Source organism: Vipera berus (genome assembly GCF_964194415.1).
Source record: "Vipera berus genome assembly, chromosome: 9".
NCBI classification, from domain to species: domain Eukaryota; kingdom Metazoa; phylum Chordata; class Lepidosauria; order Squamata; family Viperidae; genus Vipera; species Vipera berus.
The window spans coordinates 12,760,747-12,788,522 of NC_138212.1; the positions used below are offsets into that span (position 1 = coordinate 12,760,747).

Consider the following 27,776-nt stretch of genomic DNA (forward strand, 5'->3'; position numbering starts at 1 on the left):
AGTTGCAATCTATACCTTGGAGGAGAGACCTATACTTGGGCACCAGTCAGAGCAAAAGACCCCTGGAAAATGCTGCACATGTCTACAAGGAACATTAAGGATACCTTTCCAATTCTCTAGGTCCACCTGCAATGCAATCTATTGTGCGATACTAAGATTTTAAACTGCTATAAACATTGTAAAAAGGAAAGCAAATTGATATTTGTATTCAAACATGATGTAGCTTTTTTTTTACTGAGCTGGAAGAGAAGGGACAACCTAATGAACCAACAGCCATGTTGAATCAAAATTAAAGATGGTCTTACTTAGGGTGTTAGAGATAAGTCTGATGTAGTGGTTAAGGCGTCAGGTTAGAAACCAGGTGACTGTGAGTTCTACTCTTATCTTTGGCACAAATCCAATTGGATAATCTTGGGCCAATCCTTTTCTCTCAGCCCTAGGAGAGAAGCAATGGCAAACCACTTTGGAAAAACCTTGCCAAGAAAACTGCCAAGGAGTGTGTCCTTGGACTTGGCACGGAGAAGGACACAATTGAATAGAAAGGGGGGGGCGATTAAAAAAAGAACAGCCACTTACCTATTAAGGGGTTGCTATTCCTATTAACAGGCTTGGGTGGTGGCACAGGGGGCTGCTTTGTCGGGGTGGCATTGCTAGTATTAGTGGCCAAAGCATGGCTACTTGTGGGACCAGGGGGCAGAGTCCGGGGGGCAGGGGTAGGAGCAGTCCGGGGGGCAGCTGCAGCTGTGGAAGAAGACACAGTCCTTTCACTCCTGTTGCCAAGGCCAAATTCCCTCGTTTGCAGATCACTCGTCTCCTGCGAAGAGGACGACAACGGTCGTTTCGGAGGAAGCAGCGGCTGCTTGGAAACAGGATGGGGCTCAGGATGGGGCTCCGTTTCTGAATTCGGGTGATTGCTGGAAGGTCCTGTGAAGAAATATTTTTTAAAAAGGGGTTAACTCCCTGAGCTGGACAGAATCACCACTTAATCACTGTCATACTGTCTGTAAATGAACCTTTTCTGCTGCATCTGTACCATCTTGGTATAATGCCTGTATTAGATACATAAGACACCAATCAGGAAGCACATTCTCTAATTTAGCCCAAAGTCTGGTTCTGTGAGAGCTACTCCAAATATTCCAGATATGGATCGCGCCAACCTTCTCTTCCACATTACCGCATGCCCTCGGGACATCCCAAGTCAACACATCCACTGTTTATGTGTAATAGTATTGTTGGAGATGACCAGGCTGAGCCCAAGGGCGGAGTCAAATGCATCATCAGTTTGGAGTCACTTCACTCCCATAAGGAAAATGAGTCCAGTCCTTCGTGAATTCTGTAGACCAGTGATGGCGAACCTTTTAGAGACCAAGTGCCCAAAAACTGCCCTGGCCCTGCTCCGCTCCCACCCCGCTACCCCACAGGGCCACCCACCGCCTCCATGGCCTGCTGCAGCAGATTGGCCAAGCGGCCAGCAGCGTCATGGCAGCCAGGCCCTCTGCCCGTGCCCCACACCATCATCTGCGTGTGACAGGGTGCGAGGGCAGAGTCTTGTCTCCGCTGCCCGGCTGCCATGTCCTTGGCTGCGCTGCTCTGCACAGGCTATGTCCGGGGGCAACTCTCCTCCGGGGGGGCGCTGCTGGTGAGGAGGGGGCCATGGGGGGAGGCGGGGCTGGGATGATGGCGTGCGTGCCCATAGAGTGGGCTCTGAGTGCCGCCTCTGGCGCACGTGCCATAGGTTCGCCACTACTGCTGTAGACTCTTATTTAGTGCCAATTTGCTTTGTCTGTTAGTAGATCAGATTCATGTTTATAGGTAGCATGAAATTGTAATACTTTGGAATTCTATCCTGGTTCCTGGTTTCTTGCGTTGGACAAGTATGTGCGAACGAGCTTAATAAACAGGAGTCCCAGTCAAGACAGTCATCAAGCAAAAGGTATAGAAAAAGGGTGCGGGAAGAGTCTCAGAAGGGACCTTCCTTAGTTTTCTTGAATGTAAAAATAAAGGGGGGTGGGGAAGAAGTGCTTTCAGACGTGCAAGATTCTGTTACTGGAATCCTATAATAAATATAGTGTTAGTACACCTGGTTATCTGGCCTACTTCCAAAGGCTGACGGTATGATAGCTGGGAAGTCTAGAAATTAGTGCACCAGAGAAGAGAATGGCTGCATTAAACCAAACCAGGGCCCTGCCAGGGAAAGAGAGAGGGGAGGGGGAAGGGAATGTGTCTGGAGAGCCCAGGGAATTAATTTATTTCTCCAATCTAAAGGAAAGAATGTGTCATTTCCCAAACTCCGTGGCTGGCATTCACTTGCAACACGCCGTGGGTAGAACGAGACATCAAGGTTGGTAATTGGTAAGATGGGAAAAGATAAACTGGGTAGGGCCAGGCCTTTTGTGATAACAGCTTGTAGGTGGGAGTGCTTCAAAAACAAGATCCAAAACTTGTTATATTCACAATTAAGAAGTGATAGATAACAACATTTATGTCTGGGACAATTTCCTCCACTCACATTTTCTCTCTCTCTCTCTCTCTCTCTCTCTCTCTCTCTCTCTCTCGCGCGCGCGCGTGCGCACGCACACACACACACACACACACACACGACTTCTTAATTTCTCACCCTGCAATCTCTTTGGCTCTTCAGGGGGACTGGACTTCTTAAGGCTCAATCTCTTTCCGGTTTCTTCCTCCAAGTGTGCAAGATTGACAATTCCAGAATAGTCAATGGGAATGGTGTGTCCATTTTTCAAAGTAGTATGAATTAGCTTCTCTGGCTCTTCTCCATCTGGAAGGGGGGGGGGGATGGAAATTAAGCAATGCTTGTCACGCAAAGCACAGGATCTCCCAAATGTTTATGAGACAAATCCAGAGGAAGATTAACAGCAAGAAATAGGCATTATCAAACTCAACATGATACAGCATGCCCTACATGGGGTTGGCAGTCCAGTCCTTCTTGTTTTTCAAGTCAACGAAATGGTGGAAGACCCTACTTACTAAGAGCTAGTGAGCTTAGACCAAGATTTGTGCGATCATTCAAGTGTGAAATTTCAATGTTTTTAAAAGAAAGATGAGTGCCGTTTGGGACACCTGCCAAGAAAAACAACCTGAAGGGAAAATAAGATACTCCTGATTGTCAAAAGGGAGACAAAACAAGTGGTCTCTTCTTCCTGACTAAACCCAGGGGCCAAAGATGAAATCATCCTCCACTTTTAATGTATAGTTAGTGTGCATTCAGTTTTCCCAATGTATATTAAATCCCACCTAACTAGGAATTTATAATATCTAAAATTGCTGAAGATTCACAAATGCCTTGGTAAAATCCCAAATTTATGAGCTCGGTTGGCTAGCTTTTGTGGTAAAGCTTCAGAACAGGGCAGGTACTTCTATAGTCACTTCTGAGTATTTCACATGCCTCCAATGTGTGTCTGAGATGAGATGTTCTTATATGTGAATGTTTCTATACATCTCTTACAAACTGCTGACAGAAAAAAGAAAGTAGGGGATATAGTCGAAGGAAGGAAGGAAGGAAGGAAGGAAGGAAGGAAGGAAGGAAGGAAGGAAGGAAGGAAGGAAGGAGTATTTATAATACACCTCTGAGTATTTCACATGCCTCCAATGTGTGTCTGAGATGAGATGTTCTTATATGTGAATGTTTCTATACATCTCTTACAAACTGCTGACAGAAAAAAAGAAAGTAGGGGATATAGTCTATTTAGAAGGTGATTCTGGATAGGAAGGAAGGAAGGAAGGAAGGAAGGAAGGAAGGAAGGAAGGAAGGAAGGAAGGAAGGAAGGAAGGAAGGAAGGAAGGAAGGAAGGAGTATTTATAATACACTTCTGAGTATTTCACATGCCTCCAATGTGTGTCTGAGATGAGATGTTCTTATATGTGAATGTTTCTATACATCTCTTACAAACTGCTGACAGAAAAAAGAAAGTAGGGGATATAGTCTAAGGAAGGAAGGAAGGAAGGAAGGAAGGAAGGAAGGAAGGAAGGAAGGAAGGAAGGAAGGAAGGAAGGAAGGAAAGAAGGAAGGAAGGAAGGAAGGAAGGAAGGAAGGAAGGAAGGAAGGAAGGAAGGAAGGAAGGAAGGAAGGAGTATTTATAATACACTTCTGAGTATTTCCCATGCCTCCAATGTGTGTCTGAGATGAGATGTTCTTATATGTGAATGTTTCTATACTGTACATCTCTTACAAACTGCTGACAGAAAAAAAGAAAGTAGGCGATATAGTCGAAGGAAGGAAGGAAGGAAGGAAGGAAGGAAGGAAGGAAGGAAGGAAGGAAGGAAGGAAGGAAGGAAGGAAGGAAGGAAGGAAGGAAGGAAGGAAGGAAGGAAGGAAGGAAGGAAGGAAGGAAGGAAGATCATGTAGCAGGGATTAAATCTCTTAAAAATACTTGCTTTGTTTAGCTAAGCAAGTTCACATACTTGGATGACATGCATAACTTGTGAAGGTCTTATCATTGTTAATAAAATATTTATACTGAAGTGTTTAATGTTTAAAGTAGTCTTTTGTCCTCTGTTTAACTTCTGCTTGTTGTTAAAAATCAGGAATACAGTAGACAGAGAGGAGAGAGGGGAAACCCATGCAGCATAAGCTTTAGTTAAAAATAGCTAGAATAGATCAAAATGAGAAATATGGGATATGGAGAGCTATGGAGCTTGATTAATTTTACATTGTGTTTGGCCTTGAACAAAGTCTATCCAGCCTCCTAGCAGTGAAATTTAATGGAATTATGCCCTTATTGTGAAATATTAGTTATTATTCCAGTTCAGAGGGGGGTTTTGGAACAAAGGAGTTTTTGATGTATGATATTGCTGATTACTCCAATTTAAGAAATATCTGTTTCTATAATCTTATTATTGTCTTATGCCTAAATGGAAATTTAGCATGAAATATTCTGCAGGAGTCAGGGGACTCATAAAGCCAGAAAGAGAAATATCCATATTTTTTGTGAAATATGTGTCTTTGCTTTCTTCATATCCCATGGGGGATTTATGATAAAAAGGGCACCTTGCTTTCAGTACACTTGAGGGGGGCAGGGGGAGGATTATGAGATTTTATAAAAAGGATTACTGCAGAAAGTCAAGTTTCCCCATGGGTACTTTGATCCATAAAACTCAGTGTCAGACAGTTCAGTGAACACAGAACTAGCTTTTCAGATTCTTTCTTTAATGACATTTAATTTGTCATTTGTGGCTTCAATAAATCAACAGCATCCTAATGTGGGTTTTCACAGCCAGTAAACTGTCAGGCAGTGTTGAGCTTCAAGGTTTTAGTGACTGTGGTCCACAGGCTACCTTGCATCTGAAGATGTCAACCACAGTTGCTGGTGAAACATCAGGAAACCGAAGATCTAGCCCAGGGGAGGGCAATTAATTTTCCCAAGCAGCCACATGAGAAACTAGGACTGTTGTGAGGGTCAAACTAATAGGCTGAACTTAATTCTGCTCAACGTTAATTTTATTGCTTTTTAAAAAAGCAGTAAATTACATGGTTTTGGTTAGCTGCTGCTGGTAAGAATACATGTTATGTCTAATTTACATTTGATTTCTAATTTTTGACGGACCCCACACAGGCAAGACAGGGACAACCAAAGGGCTGGATCTAGACAATGTTCACTGAAGGCTCAACACTACTCCAACAGGAATTGGTTCTTACTCATGATTTGGATTATTTCTTGGTTTGGTTGTTCAGACAATTTGTACAGCTGCCCATATCACAAATTTGACTATGAGCAATACACAAAGGTTAAAATCCCAAAGACAATAACATAATCCATAAAAACAAGAATACAGGTCTGTTAGCAATCACCACTTCATCTGAAAAGACAAAGGGAAGAATCAGCTGTACTTGGACAGCTATAGAAACCTTCAGCCCAAAGAGAACTAAACGACAAAACCTAGCAGAAGGCATGATCTCGATTTGAAACAACCAAGTGCTTCCATAACACAACGCACAAGTAAATCAACAGGTCAAAACAAATTGAACAGTATGTTCGCTTTTACAGAAAGAGCACCAGAAAATTCCCTTCTGGGTTTGAAAAAACAAACTCTCTTAAACTGTTATCTGCACACGAGAACTTATTATCTGCAAACACACTGCATCAACACAAGATTTTCCAAAGAACAACCTTCCCCATGCTGCTGTGCACTCATATGTGGAACAGACAACATGAAATATGTTTTCAATGCATCAATCACAACAAAACAGTTCTGGAAACATTGTTAGGAAGTGAGGTATATACACGTCAGCTACCTGTTAGAAATCTGGGTACTTCCTTGTATTAATGCATGATCTTCCTTATACTGTGGCTACGCCGGAGCAGGTCAGTTCTAGAAGAGGGAAAAACTGGGCACAGGGTCCCCAAGATCACTCCCACTTTATACAGGGCATCACTTTCACTTCTGTCACTTATTTCCTCCCTGACTCAAGTTATTACCGTTCCATTTACAGACTGTGCTTGGCAGCTGGTTGATATACCAAACTTCCAGAGGAGGATCGAGTGTGTGTATGCTCAAAGACAGAAGCTCAGTCTGTTTCACATATCCTTTTAAAATGCCCCCTGTACTCACAGTGGCAATCGGAGCTAATACATCAGCTCCTGAGTCTGATAAACTTTACTGAGGATAACGAGATTGAGATATTCTGTCTAAATGATCCATACTCAGGAGTTTTGAAGGCAGCAGCAACGCTTTTACTTATAAGCCTTTGCTTATAGAAACCAGTTAGTGCCTTCAATGAATTATTAATTTCATAGGGCTTCTTTTTATAAATGTACTAACTAGACAATCCGTAACCTGTCAGGATATTTCTTACCTAAATAGAGAAACCGGGCAGGCAAAAAGCAGGAGGACGAGGAGGAGCAACCTCCGACTTCCTGCTGGCTTCCCCATTGACTTTCACTGTGGAAGTTGACAGGGAAATGAAGATCACAAGACCACAGCTGACCACATCAGGGCAGTGGTGTGGCAACACAGCAGTGCTGAAGCAGCCACAATTTTGCCAAATTTCAAGCCCACAGGAGCAATGGGATCCAGATTAGGATGCATTGTTTGAGTTAGCCCACTTCAGGTATGTTGATTCAAAAACTGTTGCCCTATGATGTACCCACTTCCTCAACTGAAGCTTGCAAACAGACAAATAGAGTTTTAGTAGTATATGGATGTACTGTTACTTATGCACATATGCATGTCTTAACGGTGGGCTGTATTTTTAAATTCTGTAACTTAGTCTCAAACTGCAAGTAGACTCTCTTTTAGGTTCATGTTATCAATAAGAAACTCCTATCATAATAAAACTCAACCTCATGCTGTAATGTGTACCTGCAAGTTTATGTTTTTCTGTTTTCAATATATATTCATCTATTCATTCCTTCATTTCCCCCCCCCCCAAAATGTTTATATGCCACTTTAGTCATTGTAACGCCAAGCAGTCCTCTATTTACCCTGGCTCGTTTTTCTCTCACAGTGTAACTAGAGCGTGACGTTACACACTATTCTCCAATGCTGTGTATATCACATGCCTGTATCATTTTCACCAGCCCCAACAAAATACACACCATTGTGCTGTGTTTCTGAATTTCCAGCTTCTGTTTAAGGAGGAAATGAAGGCAGCGGCTGAGTAAATTCTCTTGGCACATATACAGGCAACCGCTTCGCTGTATGATTCAAGAGCAAAAAGTCTCTGATCTCTGTGAATTTCTAAAACTGATGAGAGAGATGGATTGTTTATGTGTTCATGGGTTCTTTGCAGGCTAAAGGGAAGAGAACAGAGAGAGGAGGAGGTGGTGGTGGTGGCAGTGGCCAGGAAGACAGTTTAGAAAATAAGCTCGAAATAAGAACCGATCCAAAGTGCCTACTCCTCTTCAACTGGAAGCTACAGTACCTTGTCCCAAAGAGGGAAAGACTTAATTAAGGAGAGAAGACCAAATGCTTTCGATCCCACTACAAGGCGTGCACTCTTTTCCTTGGGTGGTGACTTATAAAGGTAAAGTAAAGGTAAAGGTTCCCCCGCACATGCATGCTAGTCATTTCCGACTCTAGGGGCCGGTGCTCATCTCCGTTTCAAAGCCGAAGAGCCAGCGCTTGTCCGAGGACGTCTCCGTGGTCATGTGGCCGGCATGACTAGACGCCAAAGGCGCACAGAACGCTGTTACCTTCCCACCGGAGTGGTCCCTATTTTTCTACTTGCATTTTGACGTGCTTTCGAACTGCTAGGTTGGCAGAAGCTGGGATGAGTAACAGGTGCTCACTCTGTTACGCGGCACTCGGGATTCGACCCTCCAAACTGCCGACCTTCTGATCGACAAGCTCAGCGTCCTAACCCACTGAGCCACCACGTCCCTTGTGGTGACTTATACTTCACCTCAAATGCAGGTTGCATAGAATCTGCATGAGCTGATAAACCCCGATTTATAGGTGTAGATTTAAAAATTACTCCAATGTCATTATAAATATAACGCACTTCATTCTCTGAGTAGGGAAAAGTCGACAAATAGCCAGCGAGTCTGCTCAGCCTGCTGAGCCTGTGTTCAAAGTGTGGAATGGCCTTTGAAGGCACCTGTCCTTCCTTCTTAGGAAGTGTGGTGGTGCCACTGGGAAAAACCCAGGGCTAGCTTAAAAAGGAAACCAAGGTCATGTGAATCCCACAGGTGCATGCTGCATCCCAGATGTAGCGACAAAGCTGGGAGCAAGCTAAGACAAGCAGAGCGATTCTTCATTTCCATCCTATCACAATGAAGGAAGGAGGAAACTGGGGGAGTAGGTTTCTATCGCTACCTCTCCAGACCTCTCCTATCCTGAGTTCATTTACACCCAGCCTCCAGTCCTGCTGTCAAGTGGAACACGAATATTTTTAACTCACAGTAAGTAAGGAATAGGAAGGGAGAGGCATGGATTTCTTGTCCTACTGAGAAGGAAAGGGTATTTCCTCTTCTGCCTTTTCCTGTGGCTGGATCAGCAATATTCTGCAAAACAGTCCCCACCACCACCACCACCACCGCCAAGGTTTCCATTTAGTATCTGACTGAAATGGGGAAGGGAGAATGACCAGCTTGCTCTTTGCAACATTCCTAGCTTTGAAAAAGGACATTAGTTCAGGACAGAGGAATTCAGTTCCTCATCCAGTTGGGGACAGTAAATTCTTTTCCGCTGCAGATTTTATGGGTAAACTAGCTGTTCTTTTGCTGCCTTTAGAGCATTCCACCTCAAGTAAAGATGCCTTGATGTAGCAAAGTAGTCCCAGTGAAGTAGGGCTAGAAGCTAAGCAATTGTCTTATAATGAGCCAGATTATCTTTGGAGGTTCTCAGTCACCCAGGTCATGGTTGTCCCAAAGGTGCTTCTTCAAAAGGCATTTGGACTTTTGTTTTTTCCTTGAAGATGTTTCGCTTCTCATCCAACGGAGAACTGAAGACACTTCTTGGATGAGAAGCGAAACATCTTCAAGGAAAAAAACAAAAGTCCAATTGCCTTTTGAAAAAGCACCTTTGGGGACAGATTTGCAGTCCATTTTACTCACAACTTTCCATGCCTGTATTCCCCCAATGTGTTCCCTGTGAAGCACCAAAAGACCTACTGATATGTTCTTTGAATCCCACCAAGCCCACTGCGACACCTGACTTTTAAAACTTCTTGCATGCTCTTTAAATTTTAAAGAAGAAGCCAATTGCTGCAAGGGAGAGCACGTTTAATATTTTCTTTATCAACAGAAATGCCTCTGGGTCTTTAATTAAGGCATTATTATTTTTTTAAGAAACCATGCCCACCTGGGAGGGGGAAACACCCTGGAAATCTAAAGTGTTGGCAGTGAGAATCCTCATTTTTTACTTTCCAGAAAATGAGGATTTTGTGGCTGGCAGTGCCACAGCCGGTTATGCTTCAAAAGTCTAAATTATGGTCCCCAAAACCTAAATTATGGTCCCAAATCACTGAGCTTTCCAGTCTTGAATTATCCAGATATGAGTTCACATCTGCTAAGAATTTTGGTAGTTGGCTGTCAATCATCCAGCCACCCACAATTCTAGATGTATCCAGCCCCATCATCAATTATCAAGAACTGAACCGAAGTCCTCTATCTATGAAGGTTGTACATTATCCTTGTGCCATTATGAGCTGTGGTGGCGCAGTGGTTAGAATGCACTTATTGCAGGCTGACTCTGCCCAAAGACTGCAGTTTGATCCTGATGGGCTCAAGGTTAATTCAGCCTTCCATCCTTCCAAGGTCAGTAAAATGAGGACCCAGATTGTTGGGGCCAATGTGCTGACATTTGTAAACCGCTCCGAGAGTGCTGTAAAGCACCGTGGAGCAATATATAAGCGCTATTGCTATTTCTTTCTGCTGCTACCTTGGAATCCAAGTCAGTTTTTTAGTAAATCACTAGATGACCTTCAGAAACTCATAATCTGTCAACCTAAAATGTCTCCTTGGAGAAAAGAAAGGAAATAAATGAAACAGTTCTGTCGCAGTCTCTCCCCGGAACATATAGTATCAAAAATGTTCAAAGGGCAGATAAGGACAGAGAGTCATATTTAACAGAGGTGGGGAAGGGAAGGGGATGGGATGGGATGGGATGGGATGGGAGAAAGCGAGGGGGCACCCAGGCATTAAATGCCAAAGATGAAACTTATCAGAGCTGGAACTGCAAATGTAGCACACACAGAGGAAGACAATGGGTAAACTCACCCTGTTCAACATCCTCCAACAGAACCCCTCTTTTAATCAGCTCCTCTCTTGGCTTTCGCATTGAAATCTTTCGTTCTAAAACTGACATTAAATTGGAAACAAAAAACCAGCACTCAGAATAGAGGGCAAAGATGAGGGGTAAAAAAAAATCACTTTTAAGATACGGTGAAGTGACTCGTTGTGATTGCTTTAAGGATGAATGTTACGTACATATTCTTATGTAAATATTTCTTTTCCCCTCAACCCATCTTGCAAGAAGAGGACAACACCTCATTTTTTATTTATTTATTTTATTTTAATTCCATTTATATCCCGCCCTTCTCCGAAGACTCAGGGCGGCTTACAAGCTTAGCAGTAGCCTTCATTCTATGTATATGCCTGCTTATTAGGGCTTTCACACACACACCCCAAGCGGCATTATTATAAAGTCAGCTTAATTGCCCCCAACAATCTGGGTCCTCATTTTACCTACCTCGGAAGGATGGAAGGCTGAGTCAACCTTGAGCCTGGTGGGATGCGAACCTGCACTAATTGCAGGCAGCTGGTGTTACTTAAGGAGGCATTAGCCCACTGCTCCACCAAGGCTATGCATACAGTATTTTACAACTGGAAAACAGTCAATGGAACTTTAACTAGGCACTCCTTGTCTGAAGTTCTTTTTGGCATTTTACTACAGGCCACTTCAGCAAAGCTTAGTTATAGCCGCAGTTGGCTATCATTATTAAGTGGCAATAAAACTTTGAAAACGTTTCTGAGGAAGCAGATCTGGAATCTGCTATTTTCAGGTAAAAATGTAAAGTGCTATGTGCCAGATCCTTTCTGATCTGGAAGATCTGTTGATTCAGTCAACTGTGGCCAAAGCAGTCAGGGAGGTAAAATGGCATAAGAACAAATACCATGTCCAAAACAAGGACTGGGGTCTCAGGAAATAACAGACTATTACTGGTGGCTTGTTGATTAAACTACATTTCACTTACTCCTTCCCTTGAATTAAGCCACAAAGCATGATTTACAAAGTACAGCGGCTAGAGTCTCTCATTACCACTCAAAGCCAAAAGAAATCAAGCCACTTGACCACTTAATGCAGTGAGCAAACTCAGGCTAGGAATGCACAAGGGCTTAAAGGGAGAAGAACAGGACTGTAATCTAGCAGGTTACCTTCTGATGTCTCCTTAAATTTTCCACTGGTTTTCTTTTTTCGCCACTTCCAAGGTTTAAAGATCTTGCCAAAGCCAGCAAATTTGCTCTTTCTCTTGGAAGGCGGGGTCGTGTCGCCAGATTCCAGAACTTCAGCCACCGTTCCAGCATCCTGTGTTGGCTGCTCCCCCTCCTCAGCTGCACACAAAAGAAAAAGAGGAATATTCATTATAAGAGGACATTGGCACAATGATATCTCATTCTAGATCGGAGGTCTCCAACCTTTTGGGCACCAGGGACCGGTTCCGTGGAGAGAGGCTTTTCCGCGGACCGGAGGGGGTGTGGTTTTGTGTGCTGCCTGCAACTCGTGGATGGGGCTTTGCTTGTTTGTGCAACCCGGTTGCTGGCATGCTGCGGCTCGGTACTGGTCCACGGACCAGGGGTTGGGGACCCCTGTTCTAGATGGTTACAGATAGTCCTTGGCTTACAACGGTTCATTTACTGACCATTTGAAGTTACAATGGCACTGAAAAAAGTGACCTTTGACCATTTTTCATACTTACAACCGTTGCAGCATCACTGACTCATATTTATGAGGGTTGCAAAGTCCCGGGGTCATGTGACCCCCTTTTGCGACCTTCTGACAAGCGAAGTCAATGGGGAAGCCCAATTCATTGAATAATTCTGTGGCTAACTTAACAACTGCACGGATTCACTTACCGACTGTGGCAAGAAAGGTCATAAAATGGGGCAAAACCACTTAACAACTGTGGCTTAGCAACAGAAATTTTGAACTCAATTGTGGCCATGGGTAGAGGACTACCTGTAGCTGGAATATAACTTTATTAGGGGTTTTTTAAAAGAAAAAAGGAAAAAAAGCCTTACGCAGCAGGAAAACACACAGAACAAAAACCTTGGGAAAATAGTTTCTGTACACAACACTCGGTGGAGTTCAGCAATCCTTTACCGGTATCACCATAACACAAATACCGCACATCACACTACTGCATAGATTTGCTATAAAATGGGTAGACAAAAAACAAGCTAAAATTATGAGGGGGGGATGGCTTTGATTTACTTCCTGTTTTAAAAATGGGAGGGGGAGAAAAAGCATCCCATGCCAAAAGTAACAATCTCAGGAAATCAACACAATAACAGCCTCCCACTCCACCTACTGTTCTGGCATTCCCCAAACATTTTTAAAAACAAAGAGTGCGCAGGAGGAAGAGAAAGGGCCTGTGGGAAAATATCCCTGCAGCTTAAGTACGACACTGGTCTATGAAGCAAACAGATGTCAGATATGGAAAATTCATTTTATGGCACTTGGAGTTTTCCCTATAAAATATTAGTCAACCGGCATGTTTTACAAGAAGTTCCATGATTAGCCAAAAGATACCCTTTTTGAATTTACTGATAAATAAGTACTCTGTCTCTCAGTCACTTTTAATTCATCTTTCTTCTCCTATTCTTCAGTTTGTCATTTCCATAAGCTTCCTTTTTTTTGGGGGGGGGGGTGTTAAAACATCAGCAGGAAAATTTTATTTTAAAAATCATCAAAATGCTCTATGCATCCAACAGGTTCCCACCATGGTTATTGCCTGTCAAATCTTCCCAAATAATTGGGAGTTGCAACTTTCCAACTTTTTAGCTACTTGGTCATATGGCCACAAATATCCAATCTCTGCTCAAAGTTAATCTACAGCATTTTGTAAATGAGCTTACGAAACTTCATATGTCCCAGAATATGTCTCATATTTCCTAGAATTATATTACCTATCCTACGTGGATATACGGAAGTTGCTATTTCAAATGTATCTGGAGGATACCACGATGAAGAATGCTGATCAGCATCTTTCCCTTTCTAGAAATGTGACAATGCGGTAAACAGTTCTCCTTAGGAACAAACTGTAAACAAAGGAAAACAAAATTTCCAAAAAAAAATCACATAGGAAAAAGATGAATCACATCTGATTCGTTGTTGTAGAACTCACTTCCAAAACTGCACAATCAATTGTAAGTTAAAGGGTGACCAAGAAATTATTCCTTAGATTTCGTATATTATCCCTGAGTTCATCCAGTCAGGTTTGCTGTTGTATTATTATATTCACAATAATGTAAAATCACAGCTGCCAGTTCTTTAGTTGGTATTGGTGTTCATACGCACCGAGTTCTTTCCAGAAACCTAGGATGTTGTAATCTATTGGTATAAATATATGTGCAGATGCAGATCCATGCAGTGTAGTGTCTTGTAATTGACAGACAGAAATTCTGTCAATTCATAGATTTTCTATTATCATTCTTACTAACATTTTTATGCCTCCCAAATCCCAGTGGCTCTGGGTGGTTTACAAATTATTAAAAATATTTGTAAAAAAAAACAATACAAAACCAACCTATATGATAAAGCATAGATGACAAACTCTAATGGCTAGTTTCTGTCAGTCGTGAAAAATCAGGATAACACAAGTTCCAATTAAATTGATGTATTAGTAATTATGCCTATTTACAAGAATCTACTCAAATGACAGCACTATCCTGGCATGGAATCCAAGCGGTGCTGGAATCAGTCCATTTGTGGCTACATAGAAATTCCACGCTGATTTCTCTTTTGACTCCACCCCTAGGTTCTCCCACTCCTTCTCCTAGTTTCACATACTGTATGAAGTTAAAGTGAAACAGATCACTTTAGGGATTCTGCAACCTGCATACTCTCCAGATCTATGGCCAGCCTATTTCTCAGCAATGGCCATACCATGTGCAAATTCCAGGGTTAAAAGTTATAGCTTAGCATAAGCATGAAACCTAAGTTAATTTGAAAATATCTAACATTCACTTCTACTGGCCATTCATTATTACTCTACACCAAGAATATCTACTTGAATGAAGTTATGATGTAAATGTTCTCTTTGCACAGCACTGCCATTTCAATTTCTCCCAGTATTTACAACATCCTATAACCCAAATCAGGCTTCTATTCAAACAAATGTTTTCAGGAGGCTGGCATCATTTGAATGACACTGGCTTCAAAAGGGTTCATATCATACAACGATATACGGTAGTTGAGATCATGTGTGAATGGGAACAAAGCCAATTTAAGACCAGTCTGATGAAGAAATAATATATTACTCTGTTCCATGAATTAGTGAGTAGATCAGGTGTTATCATAATTCTTTCAGAGGGAGATTGTAGAGTAACTGCCTTACTCACAAATGGCTCATGCTGTAGCTCCCATGGAGCTTTCCAAAAATAAATCTACTTTTTGGCAAATATGGACATGAGACATTTTTGAATCTCAGCTGCACAAGAACACTTTAAGACCTGTGTCCTTAAAACAAACAAACTAAAGGGATATAGAATATTTCCAGATGCAACCATACTTAGATACACAGAAATGTGTACAAGTAACTACTTAGCGCATAAACCACTTAAGGGAAATCTTTGGATGGGAATTCACAACTCCATGTTTTGAGGAAGGCAAGAAAACCAAGAAAATATCCAAAAGAGCTAATGTCTTGTATATGGACACCTCCAGCTAGTTCTTCGGCACCTCTATTTAAGTAATTTTATTCAATTGGTAAAGGGAAGGTGCTTTTCTTGAGTTCTTGGTAAAGTGGATTTGACTGAAACCGATTTAAAACACTGGTCAAGAAAACTCACTTTAAATCAGGATTTATTTATTCATCAATATTACTGTATAACCATCATTGCCATAAAAGGAACAATGTATAGATTACCGTTACTGAAACCTAAGCAAGTCTAGGTTTGATCAGCAACCAGAGGAAAATCGCTGGGAACATTATGAAAATGTATTTTTCCTTTATATATAATGCTTAAGTAATTCCTAAAACCTGTAAAATATTATTGAAAGTGTATTTGAAAGTATATATGTTAAGAGAAAGCTAAAGAAAACGATGTATTAGCTTAAAGAAAAGTTTTTAAAAGGATGTATACAAGAAGAAAAAAATATTCTATGAAGGTAATATGGAGGGAGTGATTTAAATGTAATTAATTGAAGAGTTGGAATTTTATTGGTCTGAAAGGGAACTTTATGTATGTTAAGAGGAAGTTACGAAAAGGATGCATTAAAATGTTTTGATTTTAGAAATGTTTTTAAAGAAAAGTTTAGTGTTTTAAAATGGATGAAAAAAAGTTTTTTTTCCCTTTACGATTAAAGAATCTGAAAGAGTACAGTGAATTTTGTTAATATAAATGGTGATGACTTATAAAAAATATTAAGTGCAAACAGAAATATATATTATTTCCACAGCAAGGAAGATAAAGCAGAAATGGTTAAATTGATTGCTTTATTCAAATAGGAGAATATATTTAATTATGTTTTTTATTTGGATATCACTTGTGGATTTTTTTTGCTTGTGATGAAAAAAAATGAAACTGTGACTTTGATTTTGCCAATTAGATAGATTTGTTGATTAGAGAAATGGCTATATACTGTGTAAAAATAAAAAGTTGAGGCTGTAATGCTGTTATCTTGTACTATTTGTACTGTGATAAAAAAAAATCAGACGTCAACGTTTTTTTCCTTTTTCCCTTGTACATCATATTTTCTTTCCCCCCTCTTTTTCCTTCCCTTAATTTTCTATTTTTATTTTTCTTTGTATTTTATACATTGATAAAACAATAAAAGTCATGAATGCAAAAACAAAACAGTGTAAGCTCTAAACATTATGATATATACTGAAGGAGATCCCATGTTTGGTGAATACCTCTGAAAAATCATTCTTCATATTTTGCAGAACACAAAAGCCAACATTTTAGGATTTCCTTTGCAAATGTATTTCTGGACATCAAAAGCAACACTACTAAATATTCCAATTATTTGCAGACGTGCTTCCTCTTTAGAAAAATGCCAAGGGCGTTATATTTTAATAAGAGCTCTAATTTTATTCATTCACTCAGTAAAATGATCATTTCTGATCTAGGAACATTATTTTAATGACATTTGCTGCAGACCCAAATTATAATTTTCACCATTTTTCCCAATGTCATGGAAAGGCAACGAGGTTCTAGAATTCATCTTATTGATTATTGGTTGTAATTCAGTGAAGTCATACTGGGATATAACCACTCTGAAGCAATGGGTGTTGTACCACAACCACCTGTAATCAAATCAAATATTCCACAGTAATAACTGTTAAATGCAAAAATCCAATGAGGTTCAGTATGCTAATCTTAGTCAAATAAAATGTATTCACCTTCTTCTTCATAAAGATTCTAAGATTGTATTGTGCAAACAATGGATGGATCAACAGGTAATGTGGGTTTATAACTTACATCTTCTAATCATCAAAGGCCTATATCACAAACATTTCTTCCTTGTGCAAAAAGTCCATAAGGTGTTTTGAAGGCATTGATGAATGTCAATAATGACTTCTGTCTAATCAAGCAAGTCTAGTGTTTTTCAACCTTAGGAACTGTAAGAGGGGTGGACTTCAGCTCTCAGAATTCTGGGAGTTGAAGTCCACTCCTCTTAAAATTCCCATGGTTGAGAAACACTGGAATAAGTCAATTTTTCCCATCTCAGCAAGTTCTGTCAGTTCCACCAGCCATTCCTCCATCTTTCCCTCATCGAGCATACAGTAATCTCACCACAATAATCATAGATTGAAATAATCTTCCTAACTGCTCACCCATCACTCTTAAAAAGAAAACTTCTGGTTTTAACACAGGCAGTAGATCCTATCATTCTTTATACATACTTAAAATTCTGCAGCAATGCAACTGTTGTCTTGTCTATTTCTTCAATTGTTAGCTATCATCTTCATTTGAGTTATATATTCCCAAAGGGTAGCAGCTTCTCATAACAACAAAACCAGAAAGCAGTCAAGGAGTGCCATAAATACCACCAAATTAAAGCTTTTTTTGAAATAAATCCCCCTCTGCTAGCAGAAATGCATATATACCTATGCCAACGTCTTGCATCCACGAGGCGCTCAATAATAACTCAATAAATTTGGTGGCATTATATTAGCGTATCCTGCATTGCACCAAGCGCCACATGACAAGCAGAACAGAAAGGTGGTTGATGTCACGATGCCAAGAACAGCCCATGATGGCTCTGATGTAGTGCAGTGATCCAACAGACCCTGGAGCAGTACAAAAGGGCTTCTTCTTTGTATTTCAATCATTGCATTAATACAATAGTACTCACCCCAGGCTAAGCAGCAAATTCTCTGGAGGTAAACAATGTCCCCATTAAAATTATTTCACAAAACAACTGAAAATCAAAAGGGTATGAAGTGCTATTTCTGTACATCTTTGCTAACAGAACTAGATTGTAGATAATGTGTTACTACAAACATTTGAATATATTTAAATTAGAAAAAAATAATAATAAAAGCTAGCTAGGTCCAGCTGTGGTAGAGGATCCCAGGCTGCAGGCTTTTTGTGCTATTGTGGCAACTCAGTAAAAAGTAGACCAAACATCTATTTTTGCTCTTTCATTAAGGAAGTCTGCACAGGCTTTACCTCTGCTCTCAAGCTGGGATATTTTCTGATTAAAAAGAACGGGTTATTCCTCTTTCCTAAATTTAAATTCAGTATCACAAAACATCTGCTTAATTTGGGCACAAATTAATGCATTTTTTGACATAACGCATCCACTGCACAAACACTTGTATAATTTTACTGTCCAGGAACCACTATGGAGATATACAGCACATTTGCATCAGTAAGCCTCTATTGAGAAAAATAGTGGAAACCTGGCAGAAATTTTAATTGGGGTCAGCTAACTCTGATTTTTAACCGGTGGCTTGAATAGTTCACTAGGTTGCATGACATGAATGTCAAGTGAACACATAGGGAACAGGGGGTGGAGGGAGTGTCAAAACACACATAACAGCATCACTGTGGCAAAACCCTTTGACTTATGTACTTGCATCTGGTATCAAGTACAAAATAGTGAAATTTGCATCATGAAGTCACAACATACTTTGTCACTTTTTTTCATCATAACCAGAACTAGCAGCACTAGATACTGAGGGGAGAAAAACAGCCAGAGTTCCAGCTGATAAGCTTAAAGACTGCAATGCTACAGTCCAATGTTTCCCCTTAAAAAAAACACAAGCTCTGCTCTACTTCAGCAGGAACAAAAGAGTATATTGGTAGTGCAGCAAATTCTTGGAAGAAATAAAAGGAACTCAACCTCCGCATCCACACAACCAGTGACCCCAAGGGTTGTAGATCTACAGCTGTCTGTTACACCGTGTAATGTATTATATGCATAATAAAATTCACACTTGGTGGGATCATTTCCATGGCACATTCTGTCACTGGGAACCCACACACAGACAGGTCAAGAGAATGCTGGATAAAAGTCCTTGTCTGGAAAGGATTTTTTTTTAAAGTTTGAACTGAATTCCACATTTCCCCCACACCTTCCCAAGAGCACCAGACTGTCTTGCAATATGTTTGTCGAAGTCAAACTATGCACTCAGGGCTTAAGTATGGGGAAGGTCACCCCACCTATCATCCTGAAAGAAAAAACAACCTTTCTACAGAAAAATAATGGCTATTTCCAATATTGTAAGCTGTGGCACATCAACAAATGCCACATACTCCTATTTGCAACAAGGGCAAATATATGTTCTGTCTCTGGTGAATGCATATCATCTCTAAGAAACGTAAGGTGCAAATCAGGTGTGTTGATTTGATTCGGTAACAGCAAGTGAGCATAAGGAAACATAATACATATGTACAAGTTATGTTGCACCCTAAATACTGTTCTAATCATTTCAGGGGGCTTCCTTGAGTACCTACAATACATTAAAAGTTTATCTACTGCTAAAGAATTGTTTTTTATTTCAACTATCAGGGCTTTGGTTTAAGTCTTCTAAACATTGGCAACACAAGATAATAGAACATAAGGATCTGTCTGCTACTATCTAATCTACTCCTTGGCAAAGAAGGAAATTGCTAAATGCATTTAGCAATTTAAATTAATAGGGAGCGCACAGACACAGAAAATTAGAAATCGCCTCTTAAAAATGGGAAGGCACTTAGTGGAGATTTAAAATGCGACTTACAATAGAGGCCACAAGACAAGCTGCAAACATAAAGCTCATTTTCCAAATCAAAGACTATCTCTACTAAAGTCACACCCTATTTGTGAAATATACCCTGCACAGTGTCAGGCTAAGAAACATTTCTTAACTCAAGTTTGTAGTACTGTGTGTGTGTGGGGGGGGGGGGGGGGAATGGCAGGTACATTAAAAAAAACCTCAATTGTCAGCATCTTTATTCAGCTCCTGGTTGACTACCAGACAACACCACACCATTCTTGTTAGCCTTTTAGAGATATTTTCTGGATGACTTCCTAGACCTAGACGATTCAATTGGGTCCACAGTTAAATAGGAGAGGAAGAAGGGGGAAAAAAGGATCCCTTGTACGATTCTGATGTTAACCCTTAAAATGCAAACCTACCCATTCCTGAATATTTCCTTCACTGTCACCAAGGCTGCCCTGAATTGAGACACCACAAGATGTTTCCCCTACATCTGCCCCAATTCTTTGCTTCTCTGCTTTGCGTTGTGCAATTAGCTCACAGGGTGTAATAAGATGGAGGGTTTGTGTCACTGTAAGTTGGGGGTGGGGGCACGAAGGGAGGCTCAGCCAAACTCAATGTATACATGGTTGTACTTTGACAATAAAGGTTCATTCATTCATTCAAACAATTTGTCAAAACTTGAGAGATGTACAGTTATGGGATTTTGTAGGGACAGCATCCGTGACTTCAATAGTGGCATTAATAGTCCCTAAAACCCATGGGATGGGACTGAAAAGACATTCTCTGGAATCCTCAGCCTGAAACTTTTGTTCCTTCATTCTTGGATAATGAGTCCATTTTAATTCTACAGTATAGGATGGTGGAGGCAATGGCTTTTTTTGAAAATGAAAGCAAGTGGATATGAATAAGTGTTCTTTTTTTAAAAAAATCTGCTAAAGGATGACTGAGTAAATTGCTTCAGGATGGTAGGTGATTAGAAGAAGTGGTGTTTTAATAATTAAATATCATACAGAGGAGAAATAGCAAATCAGCACATCATCCTTGTCTGAAGCATTTCACTCCAAGCAAAATACAGGATACCTATTTTCTGCTGACCACTTTTACTCTGAATTTTTTTTTCCACTCTGGCAGCAACAAGCAAAGATCAAAAAGACTGGTTCCTAAAGTACACTGGGTACAGGTTACAGAGCTATAGATGTTCCAAAGCAAGGATTCTCTCTCTCTCTCTCTCTCTCTCTCTCTCTCTCTCTCTTTTTTTTTTAAACAAGGATTACGAAAACAATCTCTCCTCGGCACTTCTGAGAATCAAAAACTCTTCCAACTTACACAATCCTAGCCGTCTCTTTTTTTAAATGCGCTTTGACTTCACCTACAATTCTTGGCTGTGCTTTCAGCTGCAACTAGACCCTCCATTACTCACCCAAGGGAGCTGGATATACCGGTCTTGAGTAGCGCGTCTGTCCCATTCTTCTATTCTTCCAAGGTAGGCTCAGAGAGAGGGAGCAAGGCAAGCCGATTCGAGAAGCAGACACATCAGCCTTTGAAAGTTAAGAGACTCCGCAGGGTGGAGAAACTTCACTGCTTCCCCCCAGCCCACTCCGAGACCCCAAAGAAGAACGTTCCCAAGTCAGAAAAAGTCCAGGATTGTGGGTCCAAGCTCTGCCACGGTGTGTCCTGTGTCGCTCGCCTGGGCACGGTGTAATTCTCATAAATATGCTCCCATGCCAGCCCCCTCCAAAGAAGAACAAATGCCTGTCATTCCACAGTGCGTATTCTGCTTAGGGGTGGATCTCAGGAAGGAGAAGGAGGAGACTTCAGAGCTACAGAAGCCAAAGAATCAACATCCCGTGGGCTCTTTAAAGGCACGAGTTAAAAGGCTGGAAGGGGGACGAGCAAGCAGAAGGGTATGGAAGACTTCAAACACCGGCCGAAGAGCTTATAAACAAGGTACTACTAATTGTCACTCTTCTGCTTTGAAGGAGGAAATCTGAGCACCCTGGTTTTCTCCAGGCGGTGGAGAGACGAGGACCATCTGAAATGGATTAGCTACCCCTGAGATTCCAACTTCCCTTCCATATCACGAAAGGAAAATGAGTGATTTAAAAAAGAGAGGAAAGGGGGACACAGAGAAAAGATTCTCATCCTCTGGGACCAACTGGAGGACACAGCCAAGAATTGGACTGGTGCTTTGGATCAATCAACACAGAGTCCAAGTGCAGTTCTTCACATATATTTGGCCCAGAAAGGGGAATCCAAGAGGTGATGTATTCTGTGCACTCAGGCAATATTAATTGTAATTTCTTTATCTTTTCTTGATGGAGATTCTCGGCCACCCAGGTCACGGTTATCCCAAAGGTGCTTTTACAAAAGGCAACAGGAGTTTGTTTTTTCTTGAAGACGTTTTGCTTCTCATCCAAGAAGCTTCTTCAGCTTCTTGGAGGAGACACGAAACGTCTTCAATGGAAAACGAAGTCCAGTTGCCTTTTGAAAAAGCACCTTTGGGATGTCTTCACCTTCTATTTATAAATCAACTTTCTTATTGTTGGACTATTCCCATCATTGCCAGCTAACATGATCATGCTAAGAATTAGTGTCAGAGTTTGACATTTTATTTTTCTTTTTGTAAACCATCTATTAAATTATCCCTATTATTTGTATTGCTGCGTGTAGGAAAAAGCTAAACCTATTAATATTAAAAACACAAGTAGGGAAGAGGTTCAAACTAAACCTATCTCTATCTTCAGAACTCTCCTTATCACTAAATTAAAATTTTTCATCTATAATGCATACAATTGTGAAACAATCCTGTCCAGAATTAATAGTTTCTTTTTCCGTAAAGTTTTAGAACCAACAGAAATGGAAAAACACTCTGCATAAAAGGAAAACTAAATCTGGGTAAATATAAGCATTTGGCTATTGTGAAGAACTGCACTATTTGTTAGATTACTTCTGCAATCAACCAGTGTAATCAAATATGTAATTTGCTTTTTAATTTCCCATGTGTTAGATTACCTCAAAAGAGCATATCAAAAAAAATTGTATAAGTTAAGAAGAGATGTTACACTTAACGCATTTCCAGACATGTTATTTTGTCCATGAGCTGGACCAATAATTTATTTCCTGCTATTTTGAAGCACTGTTGCAAACCATGAAATGTCCCTGAAGATATTTTCCATTGAAGTAATCTTTATTATCTAACCAGACTCCCTTGAACAAAGGAAGAAATTCATGAACTTCAGAACTCAAGTCTAAATGACAAGTTTTCAAATCTCATATAAGGAGAAAAGCAAAATCATACATTGTCAGACCCAAAAGATTAGGTCCACACGTGAAGGTCCAATTAAACCAATTTATTGGTACTCATACCTGTGCACAGGAATATTCTCAACTAATGCACCTACTTGGGAGTTAGATAAGGGTCAACAGAATTCAAGAGGCGGGGGGGACTTAGTTCACTTGTGGCTATGTAGGGATTCTAGGCTGATCCCTCTTTTCACTCTATCCTGTGTTCTGCCACACCTCCTATATAGGTTCAGTTATATTACACTTTCACAAAACTTGTAAATGTGAATGTAGCATGTGAGCACTGATGTAATCTAGTTTTGTAATGAAACATCTGAAGGAAAACAACCAAGCTCAGAGAGCACCAAATACCCCACACAAGTGACTTACTCATTTCATTCAAAAAGTTCCCCTAAAAAACCCAAGTTGTTTGTTCTGACCCACAGATAAATCCTTTAAATACGCAATCATTCAAAAGGACACAAAGTCCAGGGATGGCAAAACTGCAGGATCTCAGTTGGAAGATAAGAGAGTTCCCTGGCTTGAGGAAGTGTTGGGGAATGCATCTCCTCAGCCAAAACCAAGACGGATAAGTGAGATTAGCAAGTCGGTGTGTTTGGGGTGGCCTTCTCCAAACAAATTCTATCCAGTGGTGGCCTCTGGATTCAACTCAAGAGAAATCCCAGTCAGAGTGCTACCTACCGGTAGCAGGAATGAGACAGCTTGCCACAGCCAACTCGCCATGGGACAACAATTTAACAATTCTCTTTAATTATTTGAAATAAATAAAAAATTATTTTAATTTTTGTCAATCACATTTCATTCTGTTCTTCCTTTTGCATCCTTTCTTTAATGATTCTATTCCACCATTTCTTTGTTATTAGTGTAACTTTTATCTGGCAATGAGTTGTCCTATGGCGAGTTGGCCGTGGTCAGTTGCCCTGCAGAGCGTTGGCCATGGTGAGTTGGCTGTGGCAAGTTGGCCTCAGCGAATTGTCGTAGACCCACCGGTAGCTATGCAATTTTGAGAGTTGAAGTTCGACAGATTCTGATGGCACCAAGATCAAAAATACCGATGCCATATAATGCACTCTACTTGCTTGCTTCCACCCAGAAGATTCTTCAGTGCAGGTTTTATACCACATTCTGTTTCCTAATAAAGAACACTTCTAAGTAGAGAACATTACTGGAATCCATAGGCTGCACATAACAACATCGTGTGTCACTGAGGCTGTGTACCTTCTCCAGATAAGGTAAGGGCACCTTTCCTGAATGTAACAAATGCAGTATACCCCAAAATCACACATCTGACTTCTCTGAATATTCCTAATGAAAGGGGGGAGGACTCTATTATTTATGTGCATGTTATCTACAAATTCTTAAAGCTTTGTTGTTCATACCTGGTCAGCAGAAGTCCATTAAAGTTTACCAGAGATAACAACTTATCTATTTCAACGTTGATCAAATAAGCCAACTTTTTATTCCTTCCGTTTAGTTTTGAATAATCTTGGTCTTTAATCCCTTCAAATAATGTCTTAGGACTCTGTTTCTTTTTGTTGTTTCTTTGCCTCTTCTCACAAAATTCTGCTCTCAAAATTCTCCAAAGCTTTAACAGGTCTCTTTTATAAATCCAACATAAGAAAGTTATCCAGGTTGCTTTTTTGCTTTGTTATTTGTATATTTATTTTACTTATTAAGTCATCAGCTGGTTTGGTTTGAATATCCAGTATAGCATCTTTTTCCATATCATCCTTCTAGCTTGTCATTTTTAAATCCACTTTGAAATCAGCCTCAGTTTTATGTGGTAAAACTTGTTCCTCTTTCAACATTTTTTCAATGGTCTGTCTATATTGGCAGACACTCTAAAAATTAACTTCCAAGACCTTTGTTCAATATCATTTAATTGTTCAATATTATTTAATACATCCAACGCTGAAGTATTTTGCTCTAATCTGTATTACTACATCTAAATTACATGTTCTTCTCCTTTAACTGTAATATTTAGCTCCTTCTAATGTCCAACTTTCAAATTCCTATCCTATCACTTTTTTAACTGAAAAGAATAGCATTTTCCACTTTTTCAAGGATTTAAAGATTTCCTTCATCTTATTTCAAATCCATCTGAACCCTTAGCCCATTTGTAACTTTCCAAAATCACCCTTTTTTGTTTATTCCAAAACAAGATTGTTTCTTAAGTCCTTAAACTTATATTTATTTAAATTTAAATTTAATTTTTTTTAAAAAAAGTTTAAAACTTCTTTCTCTAAGGATTGAAGGAAACTCACCTGGTGCTGTAAAAGCTATTGATCCTAATAACTGAAAAGCAGTTAACAAGCAATTTCCAAGTGTTTAGAAAAGGAAGTATGCAACCCCAGTGTAAAACAACACCCATCAAGGTGAAAAAATGGCTATTTCCTTATCTCCCAATGCTTTAAAGGAGGGAGGGAGGGAGAGAGGGAGAGAGAAAAGCAACACAGAATACAGTCAAAACCACTGCACTCTGCCAACTTTAGTCCATCTTCTTGTGTCACACAAAGTTCATTGGACCCTGATCAGGAAGACCAGGATTTCACACTAAGACATAAGAGATTTCTAGAGTGCCTTTGTGATTTTCTGCATTCCATTCTGATATATGAGGAAGCAACGTTTCCCTTAAAAGAAAAAAGATAAATTAAAATGACAAATGAGATTAAAAAAAAACCTTGCCCTTGGGAAAAGGATGAGTGGCACCTTAAAAATCGGTTCCCTATAAGTAAAACTTCCCTTAGGCCTAATGCAGCTAAGAAGTGAGAATGCTGTTACTGAATTCCATATAAGCTGCCTTGGAACATGTCACAGGAATTTCTGAAAAGTCCATCCATCGGTCAGATAGTTACATTGATGGGCAGCAGAATGACGAACAGCAGAGGCATTGCCAGTCCTTTTTAAATGTTTTGGAAATTGAAACTTAAGTTTTCCTACCTGCAAACCATGTTCTCCAATAGGTATATGACCACAACTGGTGGCATTTCAGAGTATGACTTAGCTACTTGCTGTCCCTCTTCCTTTGGTGGGAAAAAAATTATTATCTATTAAAAATTTCTTACCGAAACTGCATTTTCTAAGCACCTAACTGCATTTAGACACTTTCGCATTGCAAAAAACTCAAAGAGCATTTGGAATATGGAGCAAGGAGCGGCATCAGAATTTTTACTTTAGAGATTTAGAAAACTATTTTCCCCCCCATTAAATTTGACATAAAGAACATTTGTCAATAAATTAAGGATGACAATGGCATCCTAACAAGCTCTAGATCCATCAGCCCGCTGAAAGATCCAGGTCCAGAAATCTGATTTCAATGGCAGCATAAGCCTTGCTAAAAACCATTCGTGCCAAGCCAATGAATTCAAATAAAAATATTCAAATGTTATTCAGCTTCCTTAGCCCAATGAATATATTTTAAAATCGATTCCTCACTGAAATGAACCAGATTCATTTCTGGTTCACTCAAACACCTTTTTTCTCTTCAAATCCCAACTTACTTCACCAGTCAATGTGCAGCAATACTTCTCAACCTGATAAAGATAAATATTTATACTTTGGAGACAAAGGAGGGCCAGTCTGCATACTGTCTTACATCCACTTCCTTTAATTCATCCCAGGCAAATTATAAGTAAATACTTGGATTGCACTTGTGAGCCTCAAAATGTCAAGAAGGCCAATATGAAATGCTCCAGGCACACCTCTGTTTCTGGTTGCCAAGCAAACCTCTTGAATTACTTGCATGGCAGAAAATGCAAATAAATCTAACCTTGAGAAAAGCCCAAAATACTAGAAGGGTTTTGAAATAACATAAGATCAAAACATACAAAATGTCATTTGGGCACTATAACATAGTCCACAGGAAGCTCTGGGCTGCTCACTTAAATCAGCTTTAAAAGATATAAAGATTTGCAACGAATAAAAAGTACAGATTCATATTGTTTTGCCAGCTGAGTTAACACCAGAACTGCCATTTTTGAAATGGCCCTTTGCAAGGCATCTAGATTCTAGACCTCATTTTTTTTAAATCAGTTAAGTGTCAGTCACCAGGAATGAGCAGTCAAATAAAGCAAAACATGATTGTATCCATGTTAGGTTGAAAGTAGGAAAAGTGTCTAGAGAACTGGTTTTTATAGGTGTCCTCATTTCCCATCATCAAATATTGAAGTTAGAACTTCAATAGTTTCTAAAGAGATAGGGAGAAAGGACTACTTTCATTACGTCTTGAATATGTGACATCATGGTTAATGTGAAATCATGGTTATTAGATAGAGAAAGAAAGCATTTCTGTAAGAAAAACAGAAGGAGCACAAAGTCATTTTTTAAAAAGCATTGTACACTGTAATCCATCAATGCATCTGTACTAGATGCAGATTGCTTCAGATACTCCAAGTACGGCAGCCTTATTCCAATTTCACTCATTAGTTCGCTCATATTTTATCCAGGAAGATTCCCATCTTGAGAATCCTACACGCTTGTTTGCTCTTTTACTCTGTTTTAAACGTAACTTTTCAATTTAGTCTATTTCATGTTTAAAAGAATTGGGTCTAATTTTACTTTGGAACTGGAAATGACTTGCTAAGCTAAAAAGCAAACATTGCATTCATAAGTCAACAGCTGATTTCTTGGG

General features: G+C 40.0%; 1 protein-coding gene across 1 annotated transcript; it reads right to left on the bottom strand.

Moving 5' to 3' along the window:
- Positions 1 to 231: 231 nt before the first annotated feature.
- PHACTR4 (phosphatase and actin regulator 4) lies at positions 232 to 22,418 on the bottom strand (the record flags this gene model as incomplete). The annotated part of the gene is made up of 6 exons (XM_081334372.1): positions 21,264 to 22,418; positions 11,841 to 12,017; positions 10,683 to 10,763; positions 2,618 to 2,782; positions 577 to 924; positions 232 to 239 (listed from the first exon to the last, which is right to left on the bottom strand). The coding sequence occupies exons 1-6, from the start codon at positions 21,307 to 21,309 to the stop codon at positions 232 to 234; spliced, it is 825 nt and encodes a 274-aa protein (XP_081190498.1). The 5' UTR covers positions 21,310 to 22,418.
- Positions 22,419 to 27,776: the final 5,358 nt, after the last annotated feature.